The sequence below is a fragment of the Lipotes vexillifer genome, unplaced genomic scaffold (genome assembly GCF_000442215.2).
Source record: "Lipotes vexillifer unplaced genomic scaffold, Lipotes_vexillifer_v1.1 scaffold241, whole genome shotgun sequence".
Classification (NCBI taxonomy): domain Eukaryota; kingdom Metazoa; phylum Chordata; class Mammalia; order Artiodactyla; family Lipotidae; genus Lipotes; species Lipotes vexillifer.
In genome coordinates, this window is record NW_006784922.1 from 243957 (window position 1) to 258239 (window position 14283).

The 14283-nt window shown below is 40.4% G+C and overlaps 1 protein-coding gene across 1 annotated transcript in view; it reads right to left on the bottom strand.

Annotated features, from left to right (window-relative positions):
* ARHGEF28 (Rho guanine nucleotide exchange factor 28) overlaps positions 1–14283 on the bottom strand; it is a 155666-nt gene that overhangs the window by 50319 nt on the left and 91064 nt on the right. Inside the window, exons 17-18 of the mRNA XM_007457043.1 lie at positions 12108–12362; positions 10471–10547 (exon numbers count right to left, since the gene is read on the bottom strand). Of these exons, the coding sequence (XP_007457105.1) occupies positions 10471–10547; positions 12108–12362 (332 nt within the window). The remainder of the gene's footprint in view (positions 1–10470; positions 10548–12107; positions 12363–14283) is intronic.

The window sequence follows — 14283 nt, forward strand, 5'->3', positions numbered from 1 at the left end:
GGAGCCTATGCCCGCCAACAGGAGAGGCCACAACAGTGAGAGGCCTGCGTACCGCAAAAAAAAAAAAAAAAAAATTACAAAGAGATTACGAGGGTTGGAAGACCTACAGAGTCCACTGGATTTGGCAGTTAACAGTAACACTGTTTCAACAAGCTGATGGGTACAGAACCCCAAGTACCAAAGAGTAAACTGTAAATATGAAAGGTAAGACTGGGGAGGCAAGGGCTTCCCTGGTGGCGCAGTGGTTAGGAATCCACCTGCCAATGCAGGGGACACAGGTTTTGAGTCCTGGTCCGGGAAGACCCCACATGCTGCAGAGCAACTAAGCCCATCCGCCACAACTCCTGAGCCTGCATTCCAGAGCCGGCGAGGCACAACTCCTGAAGCCCGGGCACCTAGAGACCATACTCTGCAACAAGAGAAGCCACCACAAGGAGAAGCCCATGCACCACAACGAAGAGTAACCCCCGCTCGCCGCAACTGGAGAAAGCCCGTGCGCAGCAACAAAGACCCAACCCAGCCAAAAATAAATAAATAAAATAAATAAATTTTTTAAAAAAAGGAAAGAAAGAATGGGGAGGCAAGACCTCAGATTCCCCAGAACCAATGTCTACTGCTATTGTAGTACTGAGCACAGTAGCCTCACTGCAACCTGCAAATGCCTCTTGTTCCCACCAACCAGGTGAGCCCTCTGTTGGCAGGAATGGGTCTAATCCATCTTCATATGCCTAACCCAATGTTTTGAATAAAGTAGGCAACTCAATAAATGTCAGTAGAACTATATTTGGCATAACTCCATCAGAGAGAAATAGGAACAAAGTCTAAAATTTGGCATCGAAGCCATGATTAAATCACCTTTTCTATCAACATTTACTATGATTCTTCAATGCCCCATTCTAAGCACTAGGGATTCAAAGATGAATAAGATACTGATAATACTAATTTGGGTAGGTAGCTATGGTTGAAAATGATGGCCAAAAGAATGCCGGCAGGATGAACAGTTTGGGGGCCAAATATGAAGAATCTTCTTTGGTTTGTGGCTTCTACCACTGTTTACAGAGTTGGTTGCAGCATGTGGTTTTGCTTCTTGGACTCTTGGACTGAGCGACGCCTTTATCCAGAACACACTGCTCCATCCCTCTCTGCTGACTCCTTGGTGCTGACATGTTGGCTTTCCCAGCATCACCCAGCTTTACCACATCTGAAGTTGTGTGCAAGGGAATGACCAGAGGACCTCTTCATTCTATCTTCATCCAATTCTTAAGAGTAGCATATACAAAAAAGCAACCCACGATGGGACAGACTACTGGTCTACCCAGTCCTGCTCGCTGCCTCTGCTCATGGAAGTAAAAGCCACTTTGTGGCAGAGCTCTTGGAACACTGCCCGTTCTAATTAGGGACAGCCCCTGAGCACTGTTAACATCCCTTATTCGAATATGGATCTACTATCTAAGACCTTATCTGCTTTCCTTCTTGCAAAGCAGTTTTAACTTCCTCAGCTTACAAGGTCAGTAGCCTCTGTACATAAAGAGGCAGAGTAGCTTTGAATACACACACACACACACACACACACACACACACACACACACACACGTATATATAACCATTTGAACTAGTTGTTTAGTGTTGCAGGAGAGGAGGTGGTGGAGTCAGATATTTTATAAATGAAAAATAGGTCAGTGGGTAGAACGTAGCATTAATTAAACCACCACAGACCAGGAGCCATCAGGGACATGACTATGATTATTCAAACTAATCACACATGGACACTAGAGATGATCAAGAATTCAAATTAAATCTCTAGGAATGGAGGTAACCTGTCTACTTTGGAGACAGATGTTAAAAACTAGTGATGCAGGGCTTCCCTGGTGGCGCAGTGGTTGAGAGTCCGCCTACTGATGCAGGGGACACAGGTTTGTGCCCTTGTCTGGGAAGATCCCACATGCCGCGGAGCGGCTGGGCCCGTGAGCCATGGCCGCTAAGCCTGCACGTCCGGAGCCTGTGCTCCGCAATGGGAGAGGCCACAACAGTGAAAGACCCACGTACCACACACACACACACAAAAACCAGTGATGCAAAGGCCTAACTCAGCCTGCAGAGAGCTTTTCTTTGTGCCACAGCACTTTGACAAAAGATTTTTAAAAATAATTGCCAGCCTGTAAAAACTGAGCATTTCACTTTTTTTAAAACTCTAGATTTCTGGGTTTTGGGAGAAAGCAGAAGATTGGCAATCCTGGGCCCATAGCTTCATTTTAAAACACAGGCGGCAGCTGAGCCATCCCTGCCCTCTTTGAGACAGGGCATGAATTCACCAGTTCACTGTGGTCCCTACCATTCTCTATCAGCTCCTTGATAGCAAGAGTCCGGTCCAGTTTACTCATTTACATTTCCTGCCCAATCCCTGTAGACACTGGAGTTGACAACCTCTGCCCAAGGCAAAGAGGAAAAGGAACTGCTACATTCAGCCTCATTGTTACACCATATCCACTGGTGATTCCATAAAGTGGCTGATTCTATTAGTGAATCATTCCATTCAGGATTCCACTGTGATAACAAGATCTTAAGGTCGCGTCATACTGAACTTGCACTTGCACATCTACACAATCACTTTGTGTTTTCTTTATTGCTCATTCATCTTGAAACTACCTTCTTTGATATTCAAGAGGTCCTCCTAGATTCAGTATTCTAGGATTTAGTGAACACATGTATTTTTTCCTACTCATTTTTAGAGTTGGTCCTACTCCCATTTCCAGAGTCCTCTTTAAAAAACAACAAAATTCTCTTGTAAGGAAGCTATTCCAACCTCTGGCTACTTTCAGCTGCTTATCTTCTTGGCCATTTTCAAATTCATCATGTCTTCTGCAACACGTAGCAAGTTAAGAATTTACTAAAGAAAAGTTTCAAACAGCACAAGGAGCAGAGCATCTCACCTACGGTCATCAGCATGACGATAACTTTCTAAAATACTACGGCGAGTACTAGGAAATCCAGATATTTGTATACTCCTAGCTAATCCATCAATTCTCTCATGCTGTTAACTACAAAGTAAGATACCTGGATTTGTGTCCACTAAATGTAAATGATGCAACTAAAAAGCATAGGATTGAACAGTAGTGTGCATTGACTCAGAATAATGCTTTCTCTTTTGCTCCCTGACATTGACAAGGCCTTGACTGGCCTTTATGAAGACAGCTATGTGGCAGACTAACATCATCAGGAAACAGTATCAGCACCATCTTACTACTGTCCATAGATAAACACATTATACCAAGAGGACCTAAGTTGTGGCTGCCTCCATTCTGACATTTGGTGGATTGCATTCCTAGTGTCCCACTTAATGGCAAATGTGCTCTAAGGGTGGCACCAATAACTCTTCAAGAGATCAGATAAGAGGGGAGGGCAGATAGCAGAAGCAAGAAGAACTACAATCCTGCAGCCTGTGGAACAAAAACCACATTCACAGAAAGATAGACAAGATGAAAAGGCAGAAGGCTATGTACCAGATGAAGGAACAAGATAAAACCCCAGAAAAACAACTAAATGAAGTGGAGATAGGCAACCTTCCAGAAAAAGAATTCAGAATAATGATAGTGAAGATGACACAGTACCTCAGAAAAAGAATGGAGGCAAAGATCGAGAAGATGTAAGAAATGTTTAACAAACACCTAGAAAAATTAAAGAACAAACAAACAGAGATGAACAATACAAAAACTCAAATGAAAAATACACTAGAAGGAATCAGTAGGAGAATAACTGAGGCAGAAGAACGGATAAGTGACCTGGAAGACAGAATGGTAGAATTCACTGCCGCAGAACAGAATAAAGAAAAAAGGAATAAAAAGAAATGAAGACAGCCTAAGAGACCTCTGGGACAACATTAAACACAACAACATTTGCATTATAGGGGTCCCAGAAGGAGAAGAGAGAGAGAAAGGACCTGAGAAAATATTTGAAGAGATTATAGTCGAAAACTTCCCTTACATGTGAAAGGAAATAACCACCCAAGTCCAGAAAGTGCAGAGAGTCCCAGGCAGGATAAACCCAAGGAGAAACACACCAAGACATATAGTAATCAAATTGACAAAAATTAAAGACAAAGAAAAATTACTGAAAGCAACAAGGGAAAAATGACAAAAAACATACAAGGGAACTCCCATAAGGTTAACAGCTGATTTCTCAGCAGAAACTCTACAAGCCAGAAGGGAGTGGCATGATATACTTAAAGTGATGAAATGGAAGAACCTACAACCAAGATTACACTACCAGGCAAGGATCTCATTCAGATTTGATAGAGAAATCAAAAGCTTTACAGACAAGCAAAAGCTAAGAGAATTCAGCACTACCAAACCGGCTCTACAATAAATGCGAAAAGAACTTCTCTAAGTGGGAAACACAGGAGAAGAAAAGGACCTACAAAAACAAACCCATAACAATTAAGAAAATGGTAATAGGAACATACATATCGATAATTACCTTAAACGTGAATGGATTAAATGCTCAAACCAAAAGACACAGGCTCACTGAATGGATACAAAAATAAGATCCATATATATGCTGTCTACACTTCAGTGGGTCTGAAGACCCACTTCAGACCTAGGGACACATACAGACTGAAAGTGAGGGGATGGAAGAAGATATTCCATGCAAATGGAAATTAAAAGAAAGCTGGGTCAGCAAATACTCAATATCAGATAAAATAGACTTCAAAATAAAGAATGTTACAAGAGACAAGGAAGGACACTACATAATGATCAAGGGATCAATCCAAGAAGAAGATATAACAATTATAAATATATATGCACCCAACATAGGAGCACCTCAATACATAAGGAAACTGCTAACAGCTATAAAAGAGGAAATTGACAGTAACACAATAATAGTGGGGGACTCTAACACCTCACTTACACCAATGGAAAGATCATCCAAACAGAAAATTAATAAGGAAATACAAGCTCTAAGTGACACAACAGACCAGATAGATTTAATTGATATTTATAGGACATTCCATGCAAAAACAGCAGACTACACTTTCTTCTCAAGTGCACACGGAACATTCTCCAGGATAGATCACATCTTAGGTCACAAATCAAGCCTCAGTAAATTTAAGAAAATTGAAATCATATCAAGCGTCTTTTCTGATCACAATGCTATGAGATTAGAAATCAATTACAGGGAAAAAAACCGTAAAAACCACAAACATATGGAGGCTGAACAATACGTTACTAAATAACCAAGAGATCACTGAAGAAATCAAAGAGGAAATCAAAAAATACCTAGAAACAAATGACAATGAAAACACGATGATCCAAAACCTATAGGATGCAGCAAAAGCAGTTCTAAGAGGGGAGTTTATAGCAATCATGCCTACCTCAAGAAACAAGAAACATCTCAAATAAACAATCTAACCTTACACCTAAAGCAATTAGAGAAAGAACAAAAAAACCCCAAAATTGGCAGAAGGAAAGAAATCATAAAAATCAGATCAGAAATAAATGAAAAAGAAATGAAGGAAACAATAGCAAAGATCAATAAGAGTAAAAGCTGGTTCTTTGACAAGATCAACAAAATTGATAAACCATTAGCCAGACTCATCAAGAAAATGAGGGAGAGGACTCAAATCAATAAAATTAGAAATGAAAAAGGAGAAGTTACAGCAGACACCACAGAAATACAGAGCATCCTAAGAGACTACTACAAGCAACTCTATGCCAATAAAATGGACAACCTGGAAGAAATGGACAAATTCTTATAAAGGGATAACCTTCCAAGACTGAACCAGGAAGAAACAGAAAATATGAACAGACCAATCACAAGTAATGAAATTGAAACTGTGATTAAAAATCTTCCAACAAACAAAAGTCCAGGACCAGATGGCTTCACAGGTGAATTCTATCAAACATTTAGGGAAGAGCTAACACCCATCCTTCTCAAAGTCTTCCAAAAAATTTCAGAGGAAGGAACACTCCCAAACTCATTCTATGAGGCCACCATCACCCTGATACCAAAACCAGACAAAGATACTACAAAAAAAGAAAATTACAGACCAATATCATGCATGAATATAGGTGCAAAAATCCTCAACAAACTACTAGCAAACAGAATCCAGCAACACATTAAAAGGATCATCCACCATGATCAAGTGGGATTTATCCCAGGGATGCAAGGATTCTTCAATATACACAAATCAATCAATGTGATACACCATATTAACAAACTGAAGAATAAAAACCATATGATCATCTCAGTAGATGCAGAAAAAGCTTTTGACAAAATTCAACACCCATTTATGATAAAAACTCTCCAGAAAGTGGGCATAGGGGAACCTACCTCAACATAATAAAGGCCATAATAAAGGCCACAGCAAACATCATTCTCAATGGTGAAAAACTGAAAGAATTTCCTCTAAGATCAGGAATAAGACAAGGATACCCAACCTTGCCACTGTTATTCAACACAGTTTTGGAAGTCCTAGCCACAGCAATCAGAGAAGAAAAAGAAATAAAAGGAATACAAATTGGAGAAGAAGAAGTAACACTGTCACTGCCTGCAGATGACATGATACTATGCATAGAGAATCCTAGAGATGCCACCAGAAAACTACTAGAGCTACTCAATGAATTTGGTAAAGTTGCAGCATACAAAATTAATGCACAGAAATCTCTTGCATTCCTACACACTAATGATGAAAAATCTGAAAGAGAAATTAAGGAAACACTCCCATTTACCACTGCAACAAAAAGAATAAAATACATAGGAATAAACCTACCTAGGGAGACAAAAGACCTGTATGCAGATAACTACAAGACACTGATGAAAGAAATTAAAGGTGATACAAACAGATGGAGAGAAATACCATATTCTTGGATTGGAAGAATTAATATTGTACAAATGCCTATAATACCCAAAGCAATCTACAGATTCAATAAATCCCTATCAAATTACCAATTGCATTTTTTACAGAACTAGAACTAAAAAATCTTAAAATTTGTATGGAGACACAAAAGACCCCAAATAGCCAAAGAAGTCTTGAGGGAAAAAAATGGAGCGGGAGGAATCAGACTCCCTGACTTCAGACTATACTACAAAGCTACAGTAATGAAGACAATATGGTACTGGCACAAAAACAGAAATATACATCAATGGAACAGGATAGAAAGCCCAGAGATAAACCCACACACCTATGGTCAACTATTCTATGACAAAGGAGGCAAGGATATACAATGGAGAAAAGACAGTCTCTTCAATAAGTGGTGCTAGGAAAACTGGAGAGCTACATGTAAAAGAATGAAATTAAAACATTCCCTAACACCATTCACAAAAAATAAACTCAAAATGGATTACAGATCTAAATGTAAGACCGGATACTATAAAACTCTTAGAGGAAAACATAGGAAGAACACTATTTGACATAAATCACAGCAAGATCTTTTTTGATCCATCCCCTAGAGTAATGTAAATAAAAACAAAAATAAACTAATGGGACCTAATGAAACTTAAAAGCTTTTGCAAAGCAAAGGAACTACAAACAAGACAAAAAGACAACCCTCAGAATGGGAGAAAATATTTGCAAATGAATCAATGGACAAAGGATTAATCTCCAAAATATATAAACAGCTCATGCAGCTCAATATTAAAAAAACAAACAACCCAATCCAAAAATGGGCAGAAGACCTAAATAGACATTTCTCCAAAGAAGACATATAGATGGCCAAGAAGCACATGAAAAGCTGCTCAACATCACTAATTATTAGAGAAATACAAATCAAAACTACAAGGAGGTATCACCTCACACCAGTTAGAATGGGCATCATCAGAAAATCTACAAACAACAAATGCTGGAGAGGGTGTGGAGAAAAGAGAACCCTCCTGCACTGTTGGTGGGAATGTAAATTGATACAGCCACTATGGAGAACAGTATGCAGGTTCCTTAAAAAACTAAAAATAGAACTACTGTATGACCCAGCAATCACACTACTGGGCATATACCCTGAAAAAAACATAATTCAAAAAGACACATGCACCTCAATGTTCATTACAGCACTATTTACACTAGCCTGGTCACGGAAGCAACCTAAATGCCCGTTGACAGATGAATGGATAAAGAAGATGTGGTACACGTATAAAATTATTTATAATTTATGGCTGAATATTACTCAGCCATGAAAAGGAATGAAATTGGGTCACTTATAGAGATGTGGATGGATCTAGAGACTGTCATACAGAGGGAAGTAAGTCAGAAAGAGAAAAACAAACATCGTATATTAACGCATATATGTGGAACCTAGAAAAATGGTACAGATGAACCTGTTTGCAGGGCAGAAATAGAGACACACATGTAGAGAACAAATGTATAGACACCAAGAGGGGGGAAGGGACGGTGGGGGAGCGGGTGTGATGAATTCGGAGATTGGGATTGACATGTATACACTAATATGTATAAAATGGATAACTAATAAGAACCTGCTGCATAAAAAAATAAATTAAATAAAATTCAAAAATTCCCCAAAAATGGTATATAAGGCCCCCCCCCAAAAAAAAAAGAGATCAGGTAAGAGGAACAGATTCATATTTCAGGTCATATTTTAAGTTGAGCATCACAACTTGATCTGAATCCATTTGCACGTTGTCCTAGAAAACAAGATAGCTGTTCTTTTTTTTTTTTAAGTTATTTATTTATTTATTTTTGGCTGTGTTGGGTCTTTGTTTCTGTGCGAGGGCTTTCTCTAGTTGTGGCGAGCGGGGGCCCCTCTTCATCGCGGCGCACGGGCCACTCTTCATCACCGTGCACGGGCCTCTCACTGTCGTGGCCTCTCTTGTTGCAGAGCACAGGCTCCAGATGCGCAGGCTCAGTAGTTGTGGCACACGGGCCTAGTTGCTCCGTGGCATGTGGGATCTTCCCAGACCAGGGCTCGAACCCGTGTCCCCCGCATTGGCAGGCAGATTCTCAACCACTGCGCCACCAGGGAAGCCCAATAGCTGTCTTTTTGCTGTGTCGAATTTTTGATCCATCAGCAGGTCACCTGGCCTATACCACCCAAGAAGCAGGATTTGCTTCTCTTTCCGGTCTTAGTTTTTGAAGAAACCTTTGTTTATAAAAATGTGGTGTGAATTTGTTTTCTCTTCCAGCATGGCCCTCACCATCCCACAGCGCAAACAAAATGTTCCCACCTTCCCGCTTATTTTCTCTGTGTTCCTTCAGAGCATCCAAGATAACGGCAGAGACAGGTTGTTGGACAAATCAGTAGGTTGTCATGAAATATGCAATATATACAGTTCAAATGGATCAGGGCCATGGAACTAGTTTAAGGCCTCTTGTTATCCTCTGGTGTAGCTCTGTGAAATAATCTCTGACCTTTATACAACTTGGCATCACTGTGTTGATGAGAGGCAATGTGCTGAACAGGGTGAAGAAGCCTACTGGGCCAACCTGACAAGATGGAGAGGCAGCTGAGACACTGCTCCAGCCTCTTCCTCTCCAGAATCCATCACTGAGCAGGCATGCTTCTTTGTTTTCTCTGAACGGCACAACGTAAACTTCCTTAAGCTCTGAATTTGCCAAAACCAGTTGGAATTGAGGATATCTGCTAATGGTACCCAAATATCCTATCAGTCAACGGATGATAAACACTAACATTGTAGAGAAGCACCATTATACCGCCCACATTGGTACTGCATCTTAGATTCTTTCCTATTAACAGGGCCTGATGCTCCATGATGCTGACAAGGGGTTGACTCATGACATCTTCCATCTTTAAGCGAGTCACTGTGGACAAGATGCTATATAAGAAACGCTATGAAATACTGGTTTTACTGCTAGTCTGAGTCTCACTCTGTGCTGGCAATGAGATTACAATAACACACTACAAAATAAGTGTTACACGAACAACCTTAGTATTAGTAGCCATTATGGGAGAATTGAGAAAGAATCGTCTTTACACTTTAGATACCAGGATGGTGTTCTCGTGTCTGGCAGAAGGAGCATCATAACAGTTATGAATGGAGTTGGCAACCGGTACAGCAGGCACTGTCCAATGGGGACAGAGAGAGTGAGGTGCCAGAAGAGACTTGTTATTCCCAGCATTAACATTTGAGGTGCTGGGAAGTCAGGACTGCAGGGGGTGGGGGTTTCTGGAGGAAAGACCAAGATAGCCAGACAGTAGAGGGTCCCCTTGTGGGCTTTAGGGCAGTGCCTATTCACCAACCAGTACCAAAGTAGTTCAATATTTTCACAAGTGGCTAAATTGCTGCATCAGTGGACTACCAGTCCTAGTTGTGATAAATCAATGCACATCATGCTTGGTAAACCCAATTGGATCCTTGCTACTGAACACTGTAATCGCTAATAATGGGACTATACCACAGGCATAATCTTGCCAATGACCATTTAATTTCACTAGGGATTTCAGGCATTTTTCAAGGAGATGTGGGATTAAACCAACTAAAATATTTATCACACGGCCATATACTTACAACAGCTGCAAAGATGTACTTCTGGTCTTTTTCTTGTAAAAAGAGCAGCACATCAGTTAGAAGCAGAGCTAGGATATCTTCAAAGGAAAAATATTACTAGTATTAATGAAGCAAACCACAATTCAAATGCCTTTATTAAAATTCTAATTTCATGTTTAAATAATTTAAATAAACATACTAAAAATAAATACTAACTTTTAGTCTAACTATAAAACCTTTATTAAAATGCCTGTATTATGATAGCTAAAGATATATTTTATAGATAACTTAGTAGGTAAGCTGTGTTTAAGTGCACGTTTGTGTGTGTCACGGTTGGTGCAGTTAAATCTCCAGCAAAATTTAATGTTGTAGCCTTCCAAATGGAAGAAAAATATTCAATAAAAAACAAGGTTCTAATAGAATGGAGCAAGCCCTTACCTTTATGGCAAAAAAGTGCTTAATTAAAAATGTTTATGGGCAGCTTCTGCCTTGAATTACTATATATACTAATCTGCTATTTTGTTCCATCTGGATCTGAGAGAAATCTGAGGTCCTACACCTCCCTTACATACTGTTCACAAGAACCCACCTTCACTATACCACTAACATTCTAACACAAAGCTACCCAGCTGTTCATTCCACAAAACAGATAAAGAGCAAATGACTTGGAGCAATAGGATCTACAGACTGCGGTTAATATTTTAGTTGTGGTTAATATTCTAAGTATGGTTCATGTTTAGTTGCAACAATAAGTCCTTTGGTCATTTGTTGCAAGCACTACCAAAATCTGATAATCCTTCAGTGGGTAGCAACCTTGGAGTACCTGGAATTTAATCACCTCTTCCTCTCATTGCTTACCTAAGGAAGATACTAAGACATATCAGAAACAAGAAGGTTGGGCCAGTGGTGCTTAACCCTGACTGCAGACTCACCTGGGTGCTTTGAGCATCCCTATGCCTGGGCTTCACCCCCAGACCAATAAAATCAGAACCTCTGGGAGGAGACATGAGCATCAGTAAAATTTTTAAACTCCAGAGGCCATTCTAGGGTTTTAAATCCAGTGGCCAGTGTTGACAAAGCCTCAGACAAGGTGCTAGCCACAGAATCATTTCTTAAGGATCAGAATAAACTATTTTAGACTCTAACCAGACTAACATGCAGGTTAATGCCTGATAGCAAACAGCACACCAATGTCAACATGTATATTTATGCATTACTATGTATATTTATGCATTATATCATTCAGTCCCAAAGATGATGTTTAGAGCTCATTTTTCCCCTCAATGGTCTGAGCTCCTGGCTGGCTTGGCACACAACAGATTCTGAGTGTGTAGGCACATTTTCCAGAATAATATTTCCATGCCAACAATTAGCAGAATTCTCAGGTCCTTTGATTTCAAACATCGCAGACTTGAAAACCCACACAATACATAGGAAGCCTTTTGCTTGAGGCAGCAAACTTCCCCCTAAGGTTTGTAGCGTGGGCCACCTGTGCCTATGGAAGTTTTCATCTTGATCCTACAGGGATCTTTCCACTGAACTAGGGTTTGTGTGTGGGCCTGCATCGCTGAACCAGTTTTCTTTGGAAAATCTGTCCTCTGTTAAATGAATAATATGCGTGAACAAGAGGGAGAATTGGTCTGTTAGAGCCACGGTACCTTTGAAACGACCTGTAGCGGTTTTCCAATAAACAAGGCCATCGTATAATAGGGTCCTTTCTTTACTCATCAGTGCCTGTTTCCTAAACACATGGCCATTTTTAAGCTTGGTACATGTTTTGTTTTCAATCTTATTTAGGATCTCAAGCCATTTTTGTTTTTTCTCATATTCGCTGACTTTTAAATCCACAGCTGCAATCATGTCTTTAATTAAGCAAAGAGCTTTGCATAAGTCTTTCTGTTCTTCAGTGCTCTCTGCATGGGAAAAAGAAAGAACAGACACCATGAAATAAGCCAGAGCACTAATAAGGAAGACATTTTTTCTTTAGTTTTAAATAAAGTTAAATACATCATCCAAATAGCAAAAATCCCAGAGCAAAAATATTGGATTAACTTCAAATATTCTGTCATCACTTGGCACCCCTCCTCCCCAAAAGGATGGTTAAAATGTGTCATTAAGAAGATTTACTTATCAGATGCTTCAGCAGAAACACTGTGACAATATGATGTCTGAATTCTAGAGACTGGTCTGACCTTCCTTCCTAAAGCAGTGAATGTGTCATATCCCAAGTTAGGCCTTCCTTCCACCTTCCCAGACACAGGTAATTAAGCAAACCCCACACCTAGCTTCTTAGAACTTAACTGAGCTACAAGCCCAAGCTGGAGTCCTCTCCCAGAAGGGAGCTGCAGGGTGACTTGAATAGACCTCGGACTCATTTGCTTTCCTAGATCCCTCTCTCCCTAAAAAAATAATATTTAAAATTATAACTTACAACTGCATTAACATAAAGATAAAGATATTAATATATATTAAAACATTATTTCAACCTAAAAAAATGGGACCGAGGCACCGCGCAGAGTAGGTAACTCAGCCACGCTCACGCCAACAGAGTAGACGATCATCGGATCCAGCTGTTACTCTGAAATACTAGCCAAATCTCTTATCTCTAGATTATCTTAAGAAAAACTTCTGGAGAAGTTTCTGCAACAGCCTCGTGGAGCTCTAGATGAAACCAAATTTAGCTATTTTCTATATCTGATTTTAAAAAAATGAATTGATGTTTATTGAGGTGAATGGAACTGAAAGGGAAAGTTTCAGGAGGTCAGAAAATGCTAGGAGAGGAGAAAGAAAAACAAGAGAGAAAATAAAAGATTCTCTAAGAGCCTAGAGCAGCAGAAATAAACACACAGAAATAGCAGTGAAATGGAATAAGAACAAGTCCTCCAAAGGGTCTAAACTTTCCAGGCTCTAAATGCCTCAAATAGGTACACGAGGGCTTTGTGAGAAAACCAAGGAATAGATCGTGACACCAATCATTAACAAGGAAGATTTTCTCATTGCCCATGAAAAGAATATATTTCATTTACTTCACTACTTTACTACACCTGCCATCCACCTAAGCAGCACTCCCCACCATGAAAAAAAAAAAAAGATTCTTCTTTATAAAGAGCATATTTTAGGGCTTCCCTGGTGGCGCAGTGCTTGAGAGTCCGCCTGCCGATGCAGGAGACGCGGGTTCGTGCCCCGTTTCGGGAAGATCCCACATGCCGCGGAGCGGCTGGGCCCGTGAGCCATGGCCGCTGAGCCTGCGCGTCCGGAGCCTGTGCTCCGCAAATGGGAGAGGCCACGACAGTGAGAGGCCCGCATAACGCAAGAAAAAAAAAAAAAGAGCATATTTTAAATATAGGAAAGTTGAGTAGAGAAAACCAAAGTTGAATTACAAAGTGACTTAAAGTAAGGCCAAGAAAAGGCTCTGAGTCTTCTGACCTTCAGGAATAAATTACTGTCTTTTAACCGCTTGCAACTCAAAGTGCAGCAGCATTGGCCCCACCCGGGGGTCTTGTTAGAAATGCTTATCTTGGGTTCTACCCCAGACCTACTGAATCGGAGTCTGCATGTAAATGAGATCCCCAGGTGAGGGGTACTGCTAATGAAAGTCCAAAAGCACTGCCATAAAGAGTCACATGAACCCATGTTCCCAGCAACTAGAGAGGTTGGAGAAGTCTGACCTAACTGAGGAGGCAGTGTTCGTTCAGCAACTATGATGTCTACGCCTGCAGAGCCATAAGTCCCACTTCTCATTGCCGACACACAGCAGGCAATCACTGTCATGCATCCTACCTGGAATCTGGCATGGGATGATTCTTGGAGGAGCACTAGCTGGCCTAACGCAGT